Raw genomic sequence first — 22,676 nt, 5'->3', positions numbered from 1 at the left:
GGAGTTCAACCTGCTCATCGAGCTCCCATCGAAGAGCCGCTGACGCGCCTGCTGGACAGCTTTCCTCGCCTCCCTCCCTCTTCTCGAACTTCTGCATCTCAGGGGACGACATGACGCCGAAGACGCCCCCTCCTGCTAGCAGCCTCATCTCCTGCTGCACGTTCATGCCGTCGTTGGAGCAGGCAGCGTCTGTCCCCAGGGCGATCTTGAAGCCAGCAGCATCCCACGCCTGGCCCAACTTCACGCCTCTACCACCACCACCACCTCCTCCTCATATTTCTCCACCACCTCCTCCACATTTCTACTCCTCCTGTCGTCTTATGACCTGAAAGTTGCAGGGGAAGCCGAACTGTACGGCAGAGGCAGGGCAGAGCCCCTGAGGAGGAGCTCAGAAGCAGCAGGCAGACGTGAGCTAACGATCGCATCACCAGCATGTGCCTCCCTGGGTCCAGGAACGCGAGGTCACGGGAGGAGACAAACATGCTGTGGACGAGGAGCATGGAGACATCTGCGTCGAGGACCCCTGCTGCTGCAGAAACTTGACGGGGAGCACCCGTGGCGATCGATGCACCTCCTGTACTCCTGGAGCACGAGGGGCTGTGAGCGAAGAAGAGCGCGAGGGAATGTCGAGCTGGGAGCTGGGAGCTCGGGGAGAGGTGGTAATGGGGAATGAGGAGGAGGGAGGAGGAGGAGGTGAGGAGGAGGAGGAGGTGAGGAGGAGGAGGAGGAGGTGAGGAGGAGGAGGAGGAGGTGAGGAGGAGGAGGAGCAAGAGGAGGAGGATCAAAAGGAGGATGAGGAGTTGGGAGGAGGAGGGGAGGTAGAAGAGGAGGGGAGCTGAAGGAGGGAGCAGGAGCATGGAGGTGGCAGGGCAACCTCGATGGACTGTGCGACGTGCGAGTGCATAGGGAGCTGCTCCTGCTGAGCGGTGCTTGCGATCTTGCGCAGCGTCAGAAGTCGGCAGGTGAGGATTTGGCAGCATAAAGACCTTCCTCCACAGTGACGGGCTGATGGTATCGGTAGCATGCGGACCGAGGGCTGCGAAGATTCCCTTCCTCTGTAAGCTCTCGTCCTGCCCCTTCCGGTCATCCCAAGGGTTTCCAGCGCACAGCAACGACAACTCCTCGCACGCACACCAACAGGCAGGACAGGGGGCAAGGGCACATGTAGGACAGACATACCCTGTGCATTCTGATCGTTGTTTCGATGGCTGCCTCCCAGTCGCATCCCTTCAAGACAGTCCCTGGACCACTGAGATCCTTCAGGACAGTCAGCTGCATGCTCGTCCTTTCCTTCACGCTTGCCTGTATTGTCGGCGCTATCACACCACTGAACCCTGTGTCTGCAAAGGCTCTGCAAGCATGTAAGGAGGAAGGAGGGAGGGAGAGCAGGCGTACGAAGCAAGCGCCTCCCCGAAGTAGTAGTGCTCCCACGCTGCTCCCACACCCGCCAGCATGCTTTCCCAGCAGCCCATGCGAGTGAAGGCTCGGACGTCGTCCTCCGTGAGAGCTCTGCGGACGATTCAGTCCCATCCACCGCCACCACCTCTTCCTCGTCCTCTCCTTCTGCTCTTGCTTCAACGCCCTCCTCCTCCTCCTCCTCCTCCTCCTCCTCCTCCTCCTCCTCCTCCTTCTCCCCCTTCTCCTTCTTCTCCTCCTCTTCCTCCTTCACCCCTCAAGCTTGAAGAAGAGATCCTCGACCACGTTGCCCTTGAACGACTCAGCGTCGGTGATGCCGCGGAAGGCGCCCATGGCAAGGTGAGTGTGCCCGTTGACCATGGCGGGAAGAAGAAGTTGGTTGGGCTGGAGGACGAGGGTTCCCTCCGATGCACCAGCCTTGCGCAGCCGCTCGATCTCCAAGCATGAAGTCTTGTTGATGGACTCGATGCGCCCGTTCTTGATGCTGAGCAAGGCCGGTTGGAACACTCCTGTTATGTACGCCCTCTCGGAGGCTATGACGGAATCATGATCTTGAGCCACGGAGGAGCAAGACAACGCAAGGTTCTTCCTTCTTGATACCTGTAGACACGTTGATACTCTCATGAACATACCTTGAATCTCACCTCATGCTTGAACAACTTTCCCTTGCGGATCCCGAGCGAGGAGGGAGGGGCGAAGGAGCAGGTCAGTGGGAGGCATGCGAGAAGCAGCAGCAATGCTGTGTTGCTGCGAACCCCTTCCATCATCGACATGCTTCAAGCATGTAAACACTTGTTCAACTGCAAGACTTGAAGTGAGTACTTCGAATCCTTCGCTCTCACAGTACAGTCGTTCCTCCTCCCTTCCTCCTCCAACCCCCCGCCCCCCGCCCCCCCCCTCGCTCCCCTCGCTCCCTTGCCTTCTCTTCTTCCTCCCAGTGGACCTCCCACTACATTCCCCTTCTCCCCCTCCCCAGCTCCCCCTCCCCGCCCGCCCGCCTCCCTCCCCCTGTCCCCTCCTCCATTCCTCTTATATATATTCCAACTGCTGCCTCCCCGACTTCAATTTCAGTCTTCCCTGCCCCCCGCCTTTCTCTCCCCCTCCCCGCCCCCCCCTCCAACTCTCCCCCCCCTTCTCTCTCATGCTCTCAGTCTCTTCTCCATGAACATTCCTTCGCTTCTCTCGCAGCTCGAGCATGCCACGACGTCGGACAAGAAGGCAAGAGCTATCCAACACTACCTCAACAACCACAACCACCACTACGTCCTCCTCATCCTCCTCCTCATCATCATCATCACCACCACCACCACCACCACCACCACCACCTCCTCCTCCTCCTCCTCCTCCTCCTCCTCCTCCTCCTCCTCCTCCTCCTCCTCCTCCTCTTCCTCCGCTGACCCCCTCATCCTGCAGACGCTCGTCATCGAGCAGCTCTCATCTTCCATCCCTGCAGGCGGTACATACTTCAGGGCCAAGTGAGCAGCGCCATGGCTCCCACGCCGACCTGACTTCCTCCTCCAGGTATGGCATGGTCGAGAGCGAAGCTGGCATGCTGCGCCAGTGGCAGCGCGATGCATGGCTCCTGCATGATGTTGTGCGCGTCGTCTGCGAGTGAGTCTGCCCCTGCTCCTGCTCCTGCTCCTGCTCCTGCTCCTGCTCATGCTCCTGCTCCTCCTGCTCCTGCTCCTGCTCCTGCTCCTGCTCCTGCTCCTGCTCCTGCTCCTGCTCCTGCTCCTGCTCCTGCTTCTCTTCCTGCGGCTATTCTCATGTCGTGTCAGTCTGTTCACAAACGAGGAATCTTTCACCGTGAAGTTCGCGGCGCTGGAGGCCCTCCGCAGGTAGGAGGAGCAGCTGCTGACGCTCCCTCACTCGCTCTCGCCAGGCTGAGACCGAGGGGCGATGAGACGGCCAAGGAAGCTCTGCTCTCTTTCTTCGGTGAGAAGCGAAACTTCTTCGGCCACAAGATCGAGGCAAAGCACAGCCTGGCGGAGAAGGCCCTGGAGGTGCTCGCTCCACAAATTCTTGCTCCACCTCTTACCTCGTTCTCGTCCTCATCGTCTTCCTCCTCTCTCCCTCCTCCTCCTCCTCTGCAGCTCATTCCCTCCCTTCCTCTCATCCTCTCCCGGTCTCCCTCTTTCCTTCCTCCCTCTGCTTGATTCCAATCCCCCTCCCCCCTCTCGCTCCTGGTGACGGTTCCTCATCGCAGGTGCTCACAAGCATCTGCGACTGGTCCGACGTCCACGTCCTCTTCCGCCTCTCAGTCCTCCTGCGCGTAGGCTCCTGTTGCGAGGAGGTCGAGGGCGCGATGCTGGCTGGCAGCGTCTCCTGACTGGCGGGCAGATGTGGATAGCAGACAGGGTAGACCTGCTCAGGTCCTGCCTGCGAGATGAGGGGAGCGGAAATGAAGTTCCTCCTGCACTTACCCGAGAGCTTCTCAAGGTGGACGTGAAGCTTTCTACAGGCAAGGAGGGAGGAGGAGGTTCTGAGAGGGCGGGTGATGATGCGGAGCAGGGAGAATTGTGAGGAGGCTGAGGAAAGAGTTCATCGAGGTGGAGGGGGTGGAGCTGCACAGCTGCAAGGACTGTATGCTCTTGTTGTCCAACCCGCTCGAGGAGGAGGAAGCGGCGTTGATGCGGGATGGTCTACATTATTTCGGGCCTTGCGCCAAGGCAAACTCTGTCTTCTCGCAAGCACGGGAGATTGTCGACGATGTGCCTTTGGAGAGCCTGTGCTGTGATGTCAAGGTGGAGGACGAGGTCATGGATTATGACCCGATGCAGACAGGTCAGTTGGACTTCGACTGAGTGAAGATGGGGGAGGGGAGGGGAGGGGAGGGGAGGGGAGGAAGGGAGGGGGCTCATGTTTAACGGTTTGTGGACTTGACGTTTCCGCGTCTTGACGGGATCTTCATGCAGGGGCCCCTCGTGGGTTTAAGTTGACCATCTCTAGCGAGACAGGAGTGGTGGAGGAGGCGATCGGACGGGCCGTGTATCACCCTCGCTTCTCCAACCTTGTCCTCCCGCTGCAAGAGCTGATGAGTGACGAGAAGGTCTGTCCCTCTTCCTCCTCTCCCTCTACGTCATCCTATCATGCTCGTGCCCCTTGTTCTTGTCATCTTGTACCTCTCTCTTCACGACCCCTACAACGCCGTCCTCTCATCTCCTTCCTCCTTCTCCCCTTCCCTGAAATACCACAGGGCCTCCAATCGCCCGTCCTGATGCAGCTCTACACGTGGGGAGGCGCTGAGCTCGGAGAAGCCATGTACGACGTCAAGAACCGCGTCTATCGCTCCTCCTGGCACCCTCCTCTCTCCTTGCGCTGGGAGCCCGTGGGAGGCGTCGTGCTGAGCACCGAGTTTCTGCTGCGAGAGCGGAAGGAGGAGGAGGTGGTGCTGGTGCTGGAGAACGACGTGGAGCTGACTTGGGAGCATCGGCACCGTGTCTTCCGAGACTGGAGATCGCAGCAGCATCAGAGCGTGAGGGAGGAGAAGAGAAGGGAGGAAGAGGAGGAGGGAGGGAGGAGGAGGGAGATACACGAGGGGAGAGAGGAGGATAGGGACGGGGGGGGCGGGAGGAAGGACGAAGCTGCGATAGAGTATTCTAAGATGGACTCCGCGGGTTGGAAGAGGGGGTCGAGCTGTAAAGTCACGCTGGTGGGTCTGCGGGTGACGAGAGGAAAGAGGCTGTTTCTTAACGCTCCTCTCCAACCTCCTCCTGACCTCGGACAGAGTTTCTTCCTCATCGCAGAGAACTCCCTGCTGCAAAAGGGGCTCGACCGCTTCCTCCGGGACCTTCAGAGCAGGCAGCAGGAGGGGAAGATGGAGGAGGAAAACGTGGAGCACATGCGGGCTACGTGGAGGGCGGAGAGCTGTATCGTCCAGCCGAGGGGGAGGGTCGACCCGGGGAAGAGCAGGGGGATCCTGTTCCAGCTGCCCTGCAGCAGCGTGGAAGAGGGGTGCATCCGGGCGGCGATAAGAGGAGCAGCGGAGTTTGAGTACAGTCAGTTCAAGCGCTGCAGCGCTAAGATGAGGAGGCTGGTAGCAAGGTTGCTGATCAAGATCATGAATCCGAACCATCACGTCCTCCGGCACGTCGTTGATCGTTACCTTCAGCACGTGGAGAAGGAGGGGAGGGTGAGTGAAAGCTTGCCGTGGAAGGTGGTGAAAGCAGCATGCCTTGCCGGGCTCAACGACCTGTGCGTCTACAACAGGGATCGGATGTACGACGGGAAGGAAGGGACTGTTGGCGTGCAGCTGGTATGGAAGGGCCTTGTATCCTCCCTCCTGCAGAGCTTCCGTTGCTCCGACGAGTCTGTGAGAATCATGGCGCTAAGGATCAACGGCAGGCTGCTAGAGTTTCTCTTCCGCAGCGGGAGCATCGACAGATTTTTCTGCAGCGTCCGGAGGAACGACATGGACATTGACAAGGACTTGGAGGAGGAGGAGGAGGAGGAGGAGGCGGACTCAAGTGTCTCCTCGCACCATCGTCTTCAGTGCAAGTTCCGAACGAGCTTTCAGATCCTCAGGAGGGCCTTGCGCGACAGATCATCTTCGGTGAAACAGGACGCGGTCCATCAATGCCAGCTCCTTCACAAGAAGTTTCAGTTTTCTCCCTCGTGGCTGCTCTCCGACCTGCAAGCTCTTATCCAGGACAAGAGCGAGCATGTCCGAACGGCGGCCCTGCATTGCCTCGCCTCCCTCTGCCCCAGCAACAGGCTGCACAAGTTCCTGGCGAGGGAGGAGGGGCGCCTGCAGGTAGGGATCAGGATCGGAGTAGAGAGTTTGACCTCGTTCAGGGGTCAGGCTTGCCTGTCCCGCATGTTCGTTACCCTTAGCCGACTCAACCGCCTCCCTCCCCTCCAGGTGGACCTGCACCAGTGGCATCCTCCTCTCATCTGGACGTGGGAGGAGGTCGGCAGGACTGGATGGATCGCTGAGAGGGGGCACGAGCGCAAGAACTTTGTCAACCTCCACGTTGAGGAGGAAGGAGTGAGAGCAGAACATGCCCTCGACGTCTCCTACTCCTCCCTCCTCCTCCACGGGCTCGAAGACAGGCTGTGGGTCCGATGCTGGGAGCAGCCGAACCAGCGGCTTCCTCCCGAGCTGGTGGGGGAGGCGAACGTGCCTGCGCATGCGCTTCTGCGGGTAGACAAGCACAGGATAGAGGCGAGGGGAGCCAGGATCAGCCTACTCGTGCAATGCCGAAAGATCCTCTCCAGCACCATGGCGAGCGAGTGGGGCAGCGCGAACTTGTTCTTCGTGATCCGAGGAGGCGCAGCATCGTGCGTGCTGTACGCGTCGGAGGTGCGGAGGAAGGAGGAGGAGGTCGAGTTCAGCCCAGTCTCGCTGTCGTTGGAGCGCTTGTCGCCTTCAGATTCCTTGAAGCGGCCATGGACGGAGAATTACTTGTCTTCTCTCCTCCTCGAGCTCTGGGACTGGGACGTCAGTCGCCAGCATCGCTTCCTAGGGAGCTGCGAGATGCCTCTGGACGAGCTTCACAGGCTGTCGCAGGAGCTGGTGGCGTACGAGAGCGCGGTGGAGGAGGAGAAGATGGCGATGGAGGAGGAGGAGAGGAGGAGGGCAAGGGAGACCGGAAGAGGAGGGAGGGAGGGAGGGATCGTTCCGATGGAGCAGAGGAGGAGCAAGGAGTTTGTGAAGCCGAAGCTTGACTTCTCCCTTCGAAATTTCCAGCTGGAAACTGTCGGACTCTGTGAGGTGGCCGAGGTGGAGCTGACGTGCCCAGAGCAGTGGCATGCTCCTCTCTCCCGCGCCCCCTACAAGGACAGAGACGGCGGCCTGCTCTTCATCCACCAAGTCGCCTTCTCCTCCGATCCCCCTGCCCCCATCTCCTCCCCTGCCCCTCCCTGCGAGGACGAGGAGCGGAGGCTAAGGGAGCTCTACAGCAGCGAGCGAGCTGCCTCGCCGGTCGGCGTCCTCAACGTCCTGGGAGTGGAGGGGGACGGGAACTCCTTCGACTCTGCCGACCCCAGCTGGAGGGTAAGGCAAGCGGCTGTTCGCGTCCTGTCGGAGCTCTCGAGCACCGGGGAGGAGGCGACTGCAGCTGGGCTGCTGTCGGGGTGTGCGGATCAGGATGCCGAGGTCCGCGCCCTTGCAGTGGAGGGCTACAGCAGGAGGCGGTTCCCTGCTGACAGGGACGCCGTCGAGGAGCTGATCCGACAGGTGCGGTCCGGTCAGTACCTGGAGAAGAACAACTTGGAGCTGGCGGACCGTGAATGGAGGAAGGTGAGGGAACGTGCGCTCCTGTCTCTCCCCCGCCATGCGAGCAGGGGGAAAGTTTCCATCCTTCTCAGCTCGGGCAGGAAGTGCGCGCTGTCCATCGAGAGGAGGGCCAAGGAAGAGAAGATGGCGATTTCTCAGCTCACGGGGGAGCTGGAGGAGGTGAACGAGGAGCTGGAGCGGCACGTGGCGAAGGAGAGAGGAGAGGAGTGGGAGAGGAAGATGAAGAGGCTGCTGAAGAGGAAGGCTGTCACGGAGAGAGAGATTGAGTCTTCCCAGCTCTCCCTCGCCTGGCTTCTAGCAGACCTCGAGAGGACGTGGCAGGGTGTCAGGCGCCAGCGCCACCGGCTCTTCCTCCTCACCAGAGCTCTAGAGCTCGAGGCCTCGGGCGGGCCCAGCAGCGATGTTGACCAACTTCTCGTCTCCTCCTCAGAGGATCAGTTGGAGTGGCCGAGGGACTGGCATCCTCCCCTCCTGCTCCCCCGCCCTCCCCGAGCGAGGGGGAAGACGCTCTTCTTCTTCCGCTTCCTCTCCGAGCTGGAGGATCTTTGCGGCTTCGAGTTCCTCCTCCCCCACAGGTGGGAGCAGCTGCAGTTGTTGGAGCAGATGGAGGAGGAGACTCGGCTGGCCAGCTTCTCCTACTTCTCGCACTGCTTCGCATGGAACGCCACGTGGCTCCCTGGCATCCAGCTCGGGTACGGCAAACCCTCCACTCCCTCCCTCCCTCTCAGCACTTTTCCTGCCCTTCCCCTCTCCTCCGTCCTCTCCCTTCCCTTCTCGCACTTCCCTTCCCCTCCCCTCCCTCTTCCCTTCCCTCCTCTCCCTACCTCTTCTGCCACCCCTCTTGCCCCTCTAGCTGAGCTGCAGCTGGCAGGAGCTCGGGGTCTCTCGCACCTGGGGAGGTACTGGAGGGGGAGCTGGTGACTTGCTGCCTGTGGTGTCCTCCGTTCGAGAGGCCGTGGAAGGGCGGGAAGGACGTCTGGGATAGCAGCCTCATGTGGAACAGTGCTGGGTTCCAGCTGGGGGAGGTCTCTGCTGCTCTAGAGCTGCTCACATTTCAGGATCAAGAGCTTCAAGGGAAAATCGCGGTGGTCGCCTTGGTGAGAGGAGAGGAGGGGGAGCGTACGGGGATGGGAGGGAGGGAGGAGGAAGGGGCGGGTGGGAGTAGGGAGGAGACAGGAGGGAGAGTAACTAGGAGGGAGCATGAAGCAGGAGGAGGGAGGAGGATAAGCAGGATGAAGACAGAGGACGTGGAGGCTGACGTGATGGCTGCTGGGCTGGTGACGAGTGGCTGTGTCAGAGGACAAGGGATGCGGATGCGGAGCTGGTCAGCCAGATCGTCACGAAGGCCAAAAGGAAGAAGGCAAGAGGAGTCGTGCTGATCTCGCTGGAGGAGGAGAGCTTCCAGGGGAGGTTCTCAGTGGTGCAGAGCACCGAGACTATTCCCATCCTCTGCGTCAGCCGGGAGGAGGAACGACCTGCCGTGCTGCTGCTGCTGCCTGGTGACGCTGGTGGCAGGCGGAGGATTTCTTCGACCACGCGTGGATGTCTGCCTCCCTAGAGAGTGACGACGAAATCTTCGATGCGGTCATGCTCCCTCTCCTCTCCTACTCCCTCCTTCCCTCCCTCCTCCCTCCCTCCCCTTCTTCCTTGCCCCCTCCCTCCCTCCCTCCCTTCCGTTCCCTCCACTCTCTCCCTTCCCACCCTTTCCTTCTTCCATCCCTCCTGCTCTCTCAAACTCCTCTCAGGTCGTCGCTGCTCTACAAGATCCGCACGAGCAGGTCCGATCGACCGCATGCCAGGCGCTGGGCAACATATCGCAGTATCCGAGCGGCAAGGGGAGGTGGAGCAGAGGAAGTGTCGTTGTCCTCCATCACCTCTGCGAGTTGCTCCTGCAGGTGAGGAGAAAGAATTTTCTCTCTCCCCCTGTCTTGCTCAGTCTGCTGTCAGGACCCTTCCCCTCTCGTCAGAGCAAGCTGCGTGAAAGCCATTTCCATGCTAGGTACTTGATCCTTCTAGGGAGAGGAAGAGGAAGAGGAAGAGGAAGAGGAAGAGGAAGAGGAGGAAGTGTTGGCAGGGTCCGTGATAACAGAGAGGAGGAGGAGGAGGAGGAGGAGGAGGAGGAGGAGGAGGAGGAGGAGGAGAGGGTTACGAGGGGGATAACACAGCTACTTGCTTCTTTGTTTCCTGCTGTTCTGCTGTCAGACCACAACAGGAGACAGTTGACACTCCCTCTACCCGCAGGTCCATCAAGAAATGCAGAGGTTGCAGCAGCTGTCATGAGAGCAGTCAAGAGAGAGAAGGAAGGTTTTCTACACGAGCAGCTCTTGAAGCTGCTGTCCAGCACTATCTCCCCGGGCGAAGAGGTATCCTTCAAGACACCTAGTCCTCCTTCGTACCCTCCTGATTACTCCTCTTCCTCCTCCACCACCTGCCTGCCTGCACCTCCTTCCCTTCGTTCACTCTCTCCTCCTCCTCCTACTCCCACTCCTCCTCCTCCTCCTCCTACTCCTTCCCTGCATGTCTTATCCTTCTCATCTCATCATCATGCACTCTGTTTCTTCTCATCTTCTCCCATGTTTTCCTCTCTTTCAACTTTCTTCTGATTCTCAACTTTCAAGGATGTCCATCTCAACGAGCAGGCGGCGAGGGCCAAGGAAGCGCATCATGGCGCCCTCTTGTCTCGTCACCAGGCGGCAAGCGTCCTCTCAGGTGAGACGAGGACGAGGGCGAGGGCGAGGACGAGGACGAGGACGAGGACGAGGTTTAGAGGGAGGAGGGGGGGAACAGGTAGAGGATCACTAGGACTAGGGTGAGGACGAGAGGGGTGGGGATAGTGGGATGGAATTGCGAATGGGTGGGGAGAGGAAAGGATGGAATTATCTTCCTGCAAGTAGTTGTTCTTTCACATCTGAAGCTCTCTTCAGATCTCCTGTTCAACAACATCGACTTGCAAATCGCTCGCCAGAGAACTTTCGACATCTATTGGACCATGTCTTCCAACCCGAGATTGACTTGCACATGGCCCGCGCACAAGTTCCAACTCAATAAGGTCCTTTTTTCCTCCCCTCTCCTCCTCCCTCCCTCCTCCTCCCTCTCCTGCCTCCTCCACCCTGCTTCTGCCTGCTCCTCCTGCTCCTTCTTCATGCCTGCTCCTCCTCTTCCACATCGGGCTGTCCTTTCCACTTGCTCCTGCTCCTGCTCTTCCTCGACGTCATTTCCGCCTCTCGCCTTCTCTCTCTACTCTGATCATCATTCGAGCAGGGGAAGAAGGAAGATAGTGAGACCCTCTCTGCTCCTTCCTTCCTCTCCCCGGAGTTACTCGCCTGGGCCGGCTGGTTCTTCTCGCCCGACGAGGACGCGTACGACCGTTGCTGCTGCTTCTGCTGCGGAGCATGGAAGAGCGACTGGAGGAGAGCCGATGACCCGCTCAGCTTCCACGAGCAGAGCTGCTTGTACAAGGTACGGGGATTGAAGGAGATGGTGAAGAGAGGAGGAGGAGGAGAGGCAGGAAGGAGGACAAGGGGGGAAGAAGGAGGAAGGGAGAATTGTACGTATGAAGTCAGAGAGCGAAGAACCTGAAGGAAGTTGGGAGTTGAAAGATGGGCATGATGGAGCGAGGAGGAGAAAATGGAAAGAAGAACAAGGATAGAAGGACAAAGGGATCATTGGAGAGTGGCGGAAAGAGGGAGAGGAAGAAGAGGAAGAGGACGAGCACAAGGAGGAGGGAAAAGAGGAGGAATGAATTCTTCGGCATAACTCCTTGGCAGATCTGTGCTTTGCCATATGCGGACGAGAGGTTCTTGCAGGTGCCTCCTCCTCGCGATTCGCAGAGAAAGCTTGCGAGCAAGAGCACCTGTAAGATGAACTGGAGAATCAAGGTGAGAGGGGCAGAGGGAGGGGAGGCGGAGAAGGCGTTGGAAAGGAGAGGAGGACGAGGAAAGGAGCAAAGGGATGGGAACAGAGAGGAAGAGGAAGCGATGGTTGTTGACTCTGCTCTTGTAAGATCCCTACCTCCCTCGAGCTCCAGCTCGGGCTCCCGGAGGTTGGAAAACTCGCGGGGGCAGTGGAAGCCTCCTCCCTAGAGTTGGAATATCATTCAGCGATCCTCCGATCCAACGAAGAGAAGGTTGTTCCCTCCCTCCTACTTGACCTCCTCTAACTCCTCGACCTGCTCCCTCTCGACTGTCTCCTCGTCTTCCTCCGCTTCCTGCTCCTCCTCCACCACCACTTCTCCTTCTCCTCCTGCTTTCATATGAGTTCACCTGAGCTTCTTCATCAGATGAAGGTCAACGTCGACCTAGCTCTAGAAGTAGCACAAGCTGCCTTTGGTCTGCTCGGCCGTGTGCAGGAAGAGAGCGCCTTGCTGGCCTTGAACATGTACGTCCAGTCAGGATGCGCAGAGCAGGACGGTAAGACCTTCTCTCCCTCCCTCTTCCTTGTCCTTGTCCTTCTCCTCCTCCTCCTCCTCCTCCTCCTCCTCCTCCTCCTCCTCCTCCCCTTCCTCCCACTCCTCCTCCTGACTCTCCTCCTGACTCTCCTCCCTCTCCCTCCTCTCACTTGCCCTGCAGTCATCGAAGACGACGACGAGGCGTCCTTGCCGTCTCTACCCAGCGGTCAAGTTGGCAGCAGTGAGCGGTTTCTCCTGACTCTCTTCTTCTAGGGGCCAAGGTGGTGGAGGGCGTGCGAGCGGGAGTGCAGAAAGAATGGCTGGCTGTTCGCCGGTCGATGCTCAGCCTCGGCCAGGGGAGGAGGAGGAAGCTGATACGAGCCATCGCTGACTATGCACGATGACTTTGATACTGCGCTTTGACTTCGCAAAGACTCCTGTGATGTGATGTGATGTGATGTGATGTGATGTGATATGATGTGATGTGATGTGATGTGATGTGATTTGAACATGATACCGTCAGTACGACATCAGTACCATGTGATGTATATTCTGTAGCCTACTTGAGAAGCGATGTAAAGTGATGTACAGGAGCTCTCAATCGTCGGAATGTATTTACACAAACAGAGGATGATATCATTGCTCTGCCTCTTCCGTCCTGGCACAGCGTCCAATCCTCTTCGCACACATCGCAAGCCTTTCACTTCCTCCTCCTCACCAGTCCGTTCCCTGCCCAACAAGTTGTCAGCTCTAGCTACCGCGCAGCTCGAGGGCTCACAGCATCAAGGGAGTGGACCCAGGCGTCGAGCTCCTTGGCCGAAGGCTTCACCCCGTTGTTGAGCTCCGCGATCGTCTCGGCCATGAGAATTCTCGTTCCGTTGTGCAGCTTCTCGATCGACCTGGCATGCAGTTGGGTCAGAGGCAGGGCGGAGTGAGGTCATGGAGCAGCGGCACCTCTTGATGTTCTCCTGCTCCAGCCTGTTGTCAGGGCAGCGGAACGGGACACCCTCCTCGGACATCTTCCAATGTCCCTTGCCTCCCTTCTCCAGCGATGCATTTTCTAGCTCGAGCTTCTTTAGGATGGAATTCAATGCGCGAATGTTGGCACTGGCGGAACTGTAGATAGTCCTCTTGGGGACAGTGTAGAGAGTTTTCTGAACGAAACGAGAGAGCATGTCTCAATGTTTGTTTGTCACGGAAAAGATTGTTTGTTGAATGCTTGTCTGAGCTCTGTGTCAAAACTGCGCAAAGGAAATGTCAATGTTTCAAAGAGGATCGAGAGGCTGGCAGAGAGACGCATCGCGTGCTATCAGAGACTTGGACTCGAGCAGCAATGTGCGCACAATGTTTGAAGATGCAGATGGAAAAACAGAGCAGCACAAAACAAGAGCAGAACAGCGGGGGAGGAGCTTCGAAAGAATTCACACGAAAAGAGTCATTCCAAGAAGTGTTTGCGTGAGCAGTGGAATGAGAAAGAGGCACTGCTCAGGTCATCATAGTCATGGAGTCAAGCTCGGGTATAAGAACAGAACCAGGAGCAGATGACACCAAGGATGTGGAACAAGAGGACCGAGGAACGAGAATTCTGCCAGCAATGAGACAAACAAAACTGTGTTTAAGGAGAGGACAGAACCGGACAGAAAGTGTTTGAGGTGTGAATAGAGGACATGAGGAGCATGAGGAAGAAGATTCGAAGGTGGAGGAAACGAGGAAGAGAGGGAGGGAGAGAGGAGAGGAAAGGAGGAGATGAAGGCGCAAGGGAAAATGGGAGGTGCATGGTAGAGTTTGCTGCGATCTTTACTATCAAAAAAAAAGGTTAATAAGGGGATTAAAAATGATTTAAAAGGATTTTGGTACTAGTTGAGACGGGCGCTTCTCTTTCCCCATACAAGAAGCATTCTAAAAGTTTTAAACAGCCGCCTTTCTTTATGAAAAATAATAGATAAATTGTCAGCACTACCAGGATGACCTCGATTTTAAAACAAAAGTTTTTTGGTTCCGGGGATGTTTATAAAACTTTTACATCGTTCTGTAGACTCTGATAGTACTCGCAATTAATTTAATCTAAAATCTGTATGAGGATCCTCTAATATTTAGAGAAATTTGAACCATGATTATATTAAGTATATTTGTTAATACAAAGATGCAACCCCTTTTGTACCACACAGAACCACGTACTTCAAACTTCGTACAAAAGCAAAACGATCTGAGTCTCCCGACGGTCTGACGGCTGGTCGGATAAGCTAGCTGGAGGGCCCGGACAGACCCGTTGCCAAGTTGCAGCCGTCTGGCCCGACCCGGCGGGGGCCCATCGTGACTAATCAGTCATGCCATAACCTCGATCTCCTGAGCAGGATCCATGATCCGGTCCTCCACTTACTCGTCAGTCAAGTTCCGACTCCGTTCGCTGCCATCATCGCGGGTGCGTTCCAGAATGCCGCAGTGCGTCTCATTCCTTCAGCGGCGGCCCATGGCGACATCGCTGGCAGGTTTGGGGGACACTGCGGCAGTGGGCAGTATGTGAGGGTTGGTTCGAGTCACTGTCAGGGGCAAGCCTGCTTGTCCTCTTACTGATTTTTAACTTAACTTTAAGTAAAAGGCTGAGGGCGTTATGGGAAACCCATACCAACTATATTACTCAACTAAAAGATGACAACTTTGACGTCCGTTGACCTTCACAGCACGCACACAATGAGCAGCAGCAGCGGGTCCAGGTGACCGAGACATAGCTCCTGCCCTCCTGCCCTCCTGCCCTCCTGCCCTCCTGCTCGGCTCCTCCTGCTTCCTCTGCTCGTCACTCCTGCTTCTCTTGACCACAAGCTATCCCACAAGCTATTGCACTGTTGATTGTTAACACGGTTTGTTTTCAATACTCGAAGCTCGGACGACTCACCCGGGTTCGCATTCAATGAAAGAGATCATGACATTGCTCAGGCGATGAGGTTTGTTGAGCTGTGACAGCATCGTCGGGGACCCTGACTGCATGCCAGCCTGGGAGGGAATTTCTTACTGGAGAACGACATTCGGAGTGTCTTCAAGCAGGTTCAAGTGCACTTGAGACTTCTCGTTTTCACCTCCTGGCATCAGTTGGACGTTGACGGCAACGGATACATCGGTAAGGATGATGAAATTCTGGAAGGGGACGAATCCTGGTCGACCCCTTCCCGCCACTATCTCTGACGGTGACCTCCGTCTCCTCGCTCCCTCCAGGAGCACCAGACCTAGTAAAGGTGCTCAAAGGCATCGGGGAGGAAGGAGACGACGAACTTGTCGACGCTATGCTGTCGAGCGTCGACGTTGATGGTGCGGAGCCTGAGCACGGCCATGAAAGATGCGCATATTCCAGTGAGAGGCATGCAGGGGATGGTCAGATCAGTTATGCGGAGTTCCGAGGTCTTGTGAAACTACTCGAGCAGGAGAGAGGAGGGTGAGATCTAAATGCTTGTCTGGTCTTGTTCTGACTTCTTCTTTCCTCTCACGTCCCCCTTGCATGATCCTTTCACTCCATATCTCTCTCATCTCTTTTATCTCCTCTCCTCTCCATTTCCTTCAGTTTGCGACCGAAAGGTTACGAGCCCAGAAGGGAGCTGATGCAAGGTGACATTCCTGCTGCGTCGGTGAAGTCAAGGCAAGGTAGTTTGACTTGTTGTTGTCTGTCTGTGTTGTTCCTCAACAGTATTTCAGGTAGGAGAAAGAGTGAAGATGATGATTCGTCAGGGACAGGAACAGACTCTGATAGCAACTGAGATTCTTATTCACTTCCATGGGCTGAAAGCTGTCGGGCGGAGAAACTGCTCAGACAAGATGAGTGGTTCAATGGCCATCTCATAAGTTTCTCTCTACCTGATTGTCGAAAGAGTTCGCAATCTCTGCAATTCTTACACGATGTCACTTGTACAGTAAGGCGAGCATGTCATCAGAATTACTCGGCTATGGATTTCTTCCATCCCTCGGCATTTCTTGACGCCTGCGGACTCTGAGTTGGCTCTGTTGCCATGCCGCTCCTCCTCCTCGTTTTCTTCCTCTCCTCACCTTCCTCGAATCTTGGCTGCGCTCGATCGACTCATGTCTCCAAAGTTCCAGCACCTGCACCAGCCAAGCGCAACAGCAACTCAGTCAGGATATGATACGTCCTTTTCCTAATCGTCCTCACAGTGTTGAGCGTTCCACAATCGCTGTAGAGGAGCGTCACCAGCGTGCTCGCCCCAGAATCATCCGCATCTTGACAAGCATGGCTGAATGAGTCTTGGACACAGAGGGCGGGTGATTCAACTCACTCAGCTTGTCAGGCAGCCCGCAACCTGATTGACAACCCAGTCATGTGCGTTGTGACTCCAAAGCTAGCGCGCCACATCACCGTAGCTTTTGAGGAACTGGGGAACGATGTGATATCCGAGCTTGAGCTGGTATCGACGAAGTTCGTAGCTCACAAGTGACTGCACAATACAGGTGAGGATGCCAGAAGGGTCCGACAGGCCTCAGGCGCATGCACCTTGGATGCTGGGCTCTCATAGTCCACAGCTCCTTTCAACCCAACGTCCTTCGCTGCTGCTTCAGAACGAGCGCATGAACGAGATGAAATCGTCAGACCTTCAGTATGTCCGTGGCCTCGAGGAACACCATGTTGTTCTGCTCGATCATGAAAGGCTTCACCTTGTTGAGGTACGCTTTCCATGCATCACTGCACTCGTGATCTTCAACCGAACAACACTGGTGTACATAGTGACTTTACTTTGACGCGACCTTCGCGCGAATCTGGTCTCTTGTCTCATAATCTTGATACCAGTACATGTGAAACATCCGATTCAAGTTTCCTTTGTATTGACAGTGAGCAAATAATGAGAGGAGCAGACAAGGGGAGGTGTGGGGAAGGAGAAGTGTAGGGGAGGAGAGGTGTGAAGAACGAGCAGGAGCGAGAAGGGGAGGTGTAGAGAAGGAGAGGGAGCTAGATGGAAAGGAGGAGGCAGAGGGCAGGAGACGAGGAGAAGCAGGTGAGGAGGACGACAGTGGCTGCACATCTTGTACCTCCAATCTCAGTCGTGAAAAATCCCAGCCACTTCGAGCCGCTGCTGGCAAACAGCTCCTTGCGAACACTGATATTGCTTTCAGGTCAAATGAGAGGAGCCGCAGTTAAGATCACTTTGAAGCCTGGCTCGTCTCATGGAGGTAATCCTATCAAAGGAGAAGATGAGGGAGCAGCGAGCAAGAGCTGAGCTAGCAGTGGTTTCAACCTTGAGGCCCGATGGAGCTATGTCATACTGCCGCAACTCGATGAAACCTTTCTGACGGGGCAAAGACTGTCAGATGAGAGGAGCAGCGAAGCTGCTTGCCTTTGCAGAGCCCGAGGAGAAGAATTTCTTTGTGCACTTCAAGCCCAACGAGCTTCTTGCTCTGCAGGAAGCAATGGATCTGGCGACAGACATGCCTGCGGGTAGTTTGTAAGGAACATGATATACGAAGCCGCTGTAAATATCCTCATGTGTCTTGCCTCTCTCTCCGCTCGACTTCTTCCCTCTTCTACATGTCTCCTGTCTCTGGATTCAATCCTCCTCTTCCTCCTCCTCTTCCTCCTCCCCTTTCTCTTCCTCCGCGTCCTTCTCCTTCTCCTGGCCCTCATACTCATTCTCGCAGCCATGTAGATCTTTGTGGATCTTTATAGACTGAAACGGAAGAGGCAAACCGGAGCAGACGCAAGAGGAAAGGAAATACCAACTAATTCGCCTCAACAGAATACTAGGCAAAGGAGGAGGCAGCGAAAACCTCTGCTACAACCACACGATCGGCAGCATGCACGACAAGCAGGGGAACAAGCATCACGATCAGTACATTCCTGCCCAGGAGGACACCCTTTCGTGAAGCAGGGTGGGGTGTCATTGTTGACCCAGAGGGTGGGTACTTTAGAAGAGAAAATATGGGGTAGTGAAACGGAAAATTATATTTCTTGGGGTGGGCTTGAAGGGGGGTCACGGTAATTACGAAATCGGTCGTATGACGATGGCGATGTGGCAGAGAGCAGAGGGGGAGGAGGAGGAGGAGGATGGGAGGGAGAGGAGAGGGCAAGTGCGAGAGGATAGAACATGATCAGGAGGAAAGATGAATAGAGGACGAATACAAGAAGAGGAGGATAAATATTCAGGGGAGGTTCGCATGCTGATCAGGTGCAAGAAGTTACATGGTGGAGAGTGCGCAAAGAGCGAGGTCGAATGAAACCAAACAGATCCCTCGTGTGATGTTTCGTTCTTAACTCCTCGTCCAAGTGAAGAGAACTTCTATCACTGCAACAACAACATTCATCCATTCTTGACCTCTGGATTCTGCTTGACGTCTGCTCAACAGATAGGGTGACATATCCCGGTGCCTTTCAAGGGATTTTTTTGGAGATTTTTGTCGGTCGACGAGTCGAGAGCGGGATGGTAATCATATCAATCACCAACATGAGAACGTGTCCTCCATCTTCATGATCTTTCGGCTGTGTCTTTCTCCACTCACATTGCAAATCAGGGAAACTCTTCAGTTTTCCAACCTGGAACGGCGCTGACACTTTTCATGTCAATCTTGTTCTGGGTGAGAGTTGAATCTCGCCCTCCTTCTCTCCTCCTCCTCTCCTCCTCCTCCTCCTCTTCCTCCTTCTCTCCTCCTCCTCTTCCTCCTCTTCCTCCTCTTCTCCTCCTCCTCCTTGCGTTCTCCTCCTCTTCATCGCCTTCACCATGGTCTTCGTTTTTCACAAGCGGCCAGGGCTACGTTGTCTTTCATACTATCTTTATCGGTTTTCCCATCGCAGTCCTCATTCGGTGACATGGAGGGAGAGTTAACTTGTTTCACAACTCACCCTTTCTCCTGCTCGCAGTCTCTTGCATCTGTTCTATGATCGGGAGAGAAGGGTCCTCCTGGTGCTGTTGCTTCAGATCCTTTAGACATGTTATAAGACTACTTGCAGCATTGGTGGACGACACAATGGGCGTACCACTACCATCACTGGAATCCGTTTTGTCAGACGACGGTGTGTTGTTTTGCTCAAGTCTTGCGATGGTTGCTGACAGTGTGCTGTAAAGATCTTGGGGAGAGAAAACATCAAGAAAGTGAGAGACAACGCTGTTATCTTTGTTTGCAACCATCAGGTGAAGTTGAAAGCTCACTGGGAGGCGGTTCTGAGCGGAGGTTGCAGAGCACAACGGACATAATGTTGTTGTATGGGATAGAAACACATTTCAAGTGGGTAAGGTGAGAACCTTGCTCGCGTCTGAAGACAGGCAGGTTGATTTCATTGTTGATTTCGTTTTGTTTTCTCTCATGCAGCAAGAGCTCAAACTTCATGATACCCTTCATCGGATGGAATATGTGTAAGTTACAATCGACCCTCAGCTTCTCCGCCCTGAACGCGTGTTGTGTGCAGGGATGAACGACTATGTTCCTGTGAAACGAGGGGACAAGGACAGTGTACACAAGTAGGGAGAGTGAGCATGAACGCTTGTCTGAACTGAGACATGCTGCAGAATGTTTGAGCATTGCAAGAAACATCTCAAGGCGGGAAACTCGTTGGTGTTCTTCCCTGAAGGATCCAGAAGTAATGCTAAAGAAATCATTGGCAATATTGTTCGTCCTTGACATCCTCTTCTTCTTCCTCTTCCTCTCCTTCTTCCTCCTCTTCTTCTGTTCTGTTGTTGTTCAGGTACGGATGGACAGATCAAAGCTTTCAAGCCCGGAGCTTTTAGGTAAGACTCATCGATGCTCTATGTGTGCAAACTTGTTCTTTCGTTGATTTTGAATTTTTCCTCCTCCTCTTCTTCTGTAATGTCTTTTGATATTGACCGTTGTCTTACAGCCTGGCTATGGAAGCAAAAGTTCCGATTGTTCCTTTGGTACCACAAACTTCGCTTCTTGCTCAATCTCCCTCTGCGCTGCTTGTTACCCCTACCCCTTCCATCTCTCCCATTCACAACCCCAGCTCCTCCTTTCAAATCTATTCCTTCCCTTGCTCTCTCTCTCTCGGCTCCCTCTCCCTCTCGCTCTCCCTCTCGCCAGCCCTCTCCCTCTCCCTCTCCCTCTCCCTCTCCCTCCCCTTCCCCTTTCCCTTCTCCTTCCTCTTGCCTCTTCCTGCTCTTCCTTCTCTTCATCTGGTTGGTTTCGCGATGATAGGATCATATGATGACAACTCTTACTTTGTTGCACTGTGCTGACGTCATCAACTCCAGGTGCTCGACGGGTCTGCTGATTGCCTCACTGCGGGAAAGGTCTTTCACCCCGCGACGATGCAGAGGGCTGACCATGGCAATCAGGGAATGACAGTTGCGATCTACAACGGGGGAGGTTGGAACATAACCTTGAAGGTTCAAGTTGCAAGTTATAACTGTGTGAGATAATTTGACTTGAGAGTAACAGGCGTTGGAGCCGATTTATCCAGACAAATTTGGGAATTCTGTTGAGGTAAGGATGGATGGTTGAGAAACTTTTTATCCGAGAAGATGTCTGTTTGTGTGTGATGTTATCGTGGATGGATCAGATGTGATATGTCATGTCAATGGATTGATGGGATTGTTGTGTAGAGTGAACGCAAGCTTGTTTTTATGAGATGTCCAGCGTGATGGGAGAGGGATTTTGTTATGCACCTTTAACCTGCCTTGACATGTCTTGCAGTCGCTGATGGAGAAAGTTCGAAACATCATGGTGGAAGACTTTGAAAAGATCAAGAGCGACAACATAGCAAAGGGCAAGAAGGTGAATCATCTTCATTATTCCCTTCTTTTTCGATCTATATCTACTTGACGTATTACGTGACAGTCTTGTTATTTTGACAGTCAACAAGCAAGAAGTTGCGATGAGACAGTCCCTCTCTATCAAGAAGAAAGAACATGACGATGGCGGAGACAATGATAATGATGATAATGACAACGACGACTATGACGACGACGACGATGATGATGATGCCGATATTCCTGCCAACATTTTCTGTTCCTTCTGTTAGAAGACCTTGAAGACATTTTATTCTTTTCTCCCTATGAAAGTGAACGCCTTGTATCTGAACCATCTCCTCGCTTCGGAAATCAACCTTTTAATGAAGAGCATGACAAAGTATGCAAACGAGAACTCACAACAACTCACAGAACTCTTCACTCCCCCCACAACACATTCATCCTTGATTCATCCTGTTCTGTCTTTCTTACATCTCACATACCTCACTTCTCAACATCTCTACCTCCAACAAATCCAACACCTGCAGCTCTCAACACATCGAACAACTTTATTACTCTCTTACATTCATACCTCATCTCGCCTATAATACACACTCACATCATTGAGCTGATTGCATCTTCCCAGAACGTTTCCTCTCCCCGTAGAAGGTTCAACATCCCGCTCCACATCTTCCTCAGCTTCCTCCTCCTCGTCCAGTAGCTCCACGACGTCACCTGTCCCATCCTCCTCCATGCAGCCTTCAGTCGTTCCTCCAGACCCGCTGCGCCTGTTTCTTCTGCAGCTCCAGCTCCAGCTCCAGCTCCAGCTCCAGCTCCTGGTGCTGCTCCGGCCCCCACATTTCCACTTTCGCCGCTCTCCTCTCCTGTATTTGCCGTCGTTTTCACGGCAAACGATCCTCCTCCTTTAGAATCACCGTTGCTACTGATCTCCCTTCCTGCTCCTGCTCCTGCTCCTGCTCCTGCTCCTGCTCCTGCTCCTCCATATCCGTTGCTTTGCGGGCGCATCAAGGGTCTTGTCTGTTTGCTCTCGTCGCTCCAGTATCCGCCGTTGAGAAGCTTCATGACGGGCAGGCAGGAGATCGTCTGAACCCCCTCCTCTGCCTCCTTCCTGCTCTTGGTTGGTTCCTCCTCCGCGTTTCCATGAACTCGCTCCTGTTCCTTCTCCTCCCTCTTCTCTTCTCCCTCCTCCTTTCTCCTCTCCTCTTCTTTCTCCTCCTTCTCCTCCCTCCCCTCCTCCTCCATTCTCCTCCGATTTTTCTCCGTGGGTTCCGTCTCTCCCTGCTCCTTCTCCACCTTTCCCTCCCCTTCTTCCTCTGCTGTCTCTCTGTCAACCTTCTCCCCCTCCGGTACGGTATCGTTCCTTTTTCCCACCGTCCCCTGCCAGTCCTTCTCCTCTGCTGCGTCCTCTTGCAAAACGATCACGGACCCCTTTTGTATTTCCTCTTCCTCCTTCACTGTCCCCTCCACCTGCTCCTGCTCCTGCTCCTGCTCCTGCTCCTGCTGCTCCTGCTCCTGCTCCATCTCTTGTACCTGCTCCTGCTCCTGCTCTGGCTCCTGCTCCTGCTTCTCATGCTCCGGCTCCGGCTCCTGCTCCTGCTCCTGCTTCTCCTGCTCCGGCTCCGGCTGCTCCTGCTCCTGCTTCGGCTCCGGCTTCGGCTCCGGCTTCGGCTCCGGCTCCGGCCTCTCCTTCTCCCGCTCCTGCTCCTGCTCCTGCTCCTGCTCCTGCTCCTGCACCTGCTCCGGCTCCGGCTCCGGCTCCTTCGTGTCATCCTGCACCCGCACTTTCTCTTGCTCCTTCAAGGATGAAACGTTTTCAACCCTCGTCGTCCTCTCCTCCTCCTTCTCTTCCTCCTCCTCTCCTGCTGTCAAACTCTCCCATTTCCTGTCCTCGCCTTCTTCCCGTCCTTCTATTCCCTCCTCCTCTCTTATCTGCTCCATCTCCTCT

At 55.2% G+C, this 22,676-nt stretch overlaps 6 protein-coding genes across 6 annotated transcripts in view; 2 read left to right on the top strand and 4 right to left on the bottom strand.

Annotated features, from left to right (window-relative positions):
* GUITHDRAFT_133246 (hypothetical protein) overlaps positions 1 to 2,180 on the bottom strand; it is a gene marked incomplete at both ends in the record, with an annotated part of 3,986 nt that extends 1,806 nt beyond the window's left edge. Inside the window, 10 exons of the mRNA XM_005839739.1 lie at positions 11 to 229; positions 326 to 376; positions 429 to 483; positions 554 to 597; positions 875 to 937; positions 987 to 1,070; positions 1,180 to 1,351; positions 1,396 to 1,509; positions 1,670 to 2,016; positions 2,061 to 2,180. Coding sequence (XP_005839796.1) covers positions 11 to 229; positions 326 to 376; positions 429 to 483; positions 554 to 597; positions 875 to 937; positions 987 to 1,070; positions 1,180 to 1,351; positions 1,396 to 1,509; positions 1,670 to 2,016; positions 2,061 to 2,180 — 1,269 coding nt within the window. The remainder of the gene's footprint in view (positions 1 to 10; positions 230 to 325; positions 377 to 428; positions 484 to 553; positions 598 to 874; positions 938 to 986; positions 1,071 to 1,179; positions 1,352 to 1,395; positions 1,510 to 1,669; positions 2,017 to 2,060) is intronic.
* A 397-nt stretch (positions 2,181 to 2,577) lies between these two features.
* On the top strand, positions 2,578 to 12,445 carry GUITHDRAFT_101266 (hypothetical protein; the record flags this gene model as incomplete). Its single annotated transcript, XM_005839738.1, has 24 exons — positions 2,578 to 2,679; positions 2,830 to 2,891; positions 2,938 to 3,027; positions 3,195 to 3,254; positions 3,299 to 3,419; positions 3,623 to 3,709; positions 3,757 to 3,935; positions 3,989 to 4,200; positions 4,332 to 4,465; positions 4,613 to 8,346; positions 8,526 to 8,751; positions 8,952 to 9,107; positions 9,170 to 9,238; positions 9,400 to 9,549; positions 9,602 to 9,653; positions 9,896 to 10,017; positions 10,273 to 10,363; positions 10,579 to 10,703; positions 10,916 to 11,113; positions 11,422 to 11,532; positions 11,658 to 11,780; positions 11,934 to 12,063; positions 12,223 to 12,267; positions 12,315 to 12,445. 24 exons carry the CDS (start codon positions 2,578 to 2,580, stop codon positions 12,443 to 12,445), a joined length of 6,510 nt encoding a protein of 2,169 aa, XP_005839795.1.
* A 191-nt stretch (positions 12,446 to 12,636) lies between these two features.
* On the bottom strand, positions 12,637 to 13,284 carry GUITHDRAFT_150445 (hypothetical protein). Its single transcript, XM_005839737.1, has 3 exons — positions 12,996 to 13,284; positions 12,820 to 12,940; positions 12,637 to 12,770 (listed from the first exon to the last, which is right to left on the bottom strand). Exons 1-3 carry the CDS (start codon positions 13,214 to 13,216, stop codon positions 12,756 to 12,758), a joined length of 357 nt encoding a protein of 118 aa, XP_005839794.1. The 5' UTR covers positions 13,217 to 13,284; the 3' UTR covers positions 12,637 to 12,755.
* A 2,511-nt stretch (positions 13,285 to 15,795) lies between these two features.
* Positions 15,796 to 16,722, bottom strand: GUITHDRAFT_150444 (hypothetical protein; the record flags this gene model as incomplete). Its single annotated transcript, XM_005839736.1, has 9 exons — positions 16,632 to 16,722; positions 16,534 to 16,581; positions 16,399 to 16,477; positions 16,319 to 16,342; positions 16,195 to 16,262; positions 16,074 to 16,127; positions 15,968 to 16,008; positions 15,885 to 15,918; positions 15,796 to 15,832 (listed from the first exon to the last, which is right to left on the bottom strand). Exons 1-9 carry the CDS (start codon positions 16,680 to 16,682, stop codon positions 15,797 to 15,799), a joined length of 435 nt encoding a protein of 144 aa, XP_005839793.1. The 5' UTR covers positions 16,683 to 16,722.
* Positions 16,723 to 18,375: 1,653 nt separating this feature from the next.
* On the top strand, positions 18,376 to 20,860 carry GUITHDRAFT_84467 (hypothetical protein; the record flags this gene model as incomplete). The annotated part of the gene is made up of 17 exons (XM_005839735.1): positions 18,376 to 18,454; positions 18,543 to 18,605; positions 18,777 to 18,832; positions 18,889 to 18,931; positions 18,979 to 19,041; positions 19,094 to 19,159; positions 19,207 to 19,262; positions 19,338 to 19,381; positions 19,435 to 19,486; positions 19,535 to 19,605; positions 19,711 to 19,753; positions 19,864 to 19,900; positions 20,234 to 20,272; positions 20,318 to 20,368; positions 20,421 to 20,465; positions 20,676 to 20,756; positions 20,837 to 20,860. The coding sequence occupies exons 1-17, from the start codon at positions 18,452 to 18,454 to the stop codon at positions 20,858 to 20,860; spliced, it is 837 nt and encodes a 278-aa protein (XP_005839792.1). The 5' UTR covers positions 18,376 to 18,451.
* A 401-nt stretch (positions 20,861 to 21,261) lies between these two features.
* On the bottom strand, positions 21,262 to 21,472 carry GUITHDRAFT_150443 (hypothetical protein). Its single transcript, XM_005839734.1, has one exon. It carries the CDS (start codon positions 21,462 to 21,464, stop codon positions 21,297 to 21,299), a length of 168 nt encoding a protein of 55 aa, XP_005839791.1. The 5' UTR covers positions 21,465 to 21,472; the 3' UTR covers positions 21,262 to 21,296.
* Positions 21,473 to 22,676: the final 1,204 nt, after the last annotated feature.

Source organism: Guillardia theta (genome assembly GCF_000315625.1).
Source record: "Guillardia theta CCMP2712 unplaced genomic scaffold GUITHscaffold_7, whole genome shotgun sequence".
NCBI lineage: Eukaryota > Cryptophyceae > Pyrenomonadales > Geminigeraceae > Guillardia > Guillardia theta.
This window is presented reverse-complemented; position numbering and strand designations above follow the sequence as displayed.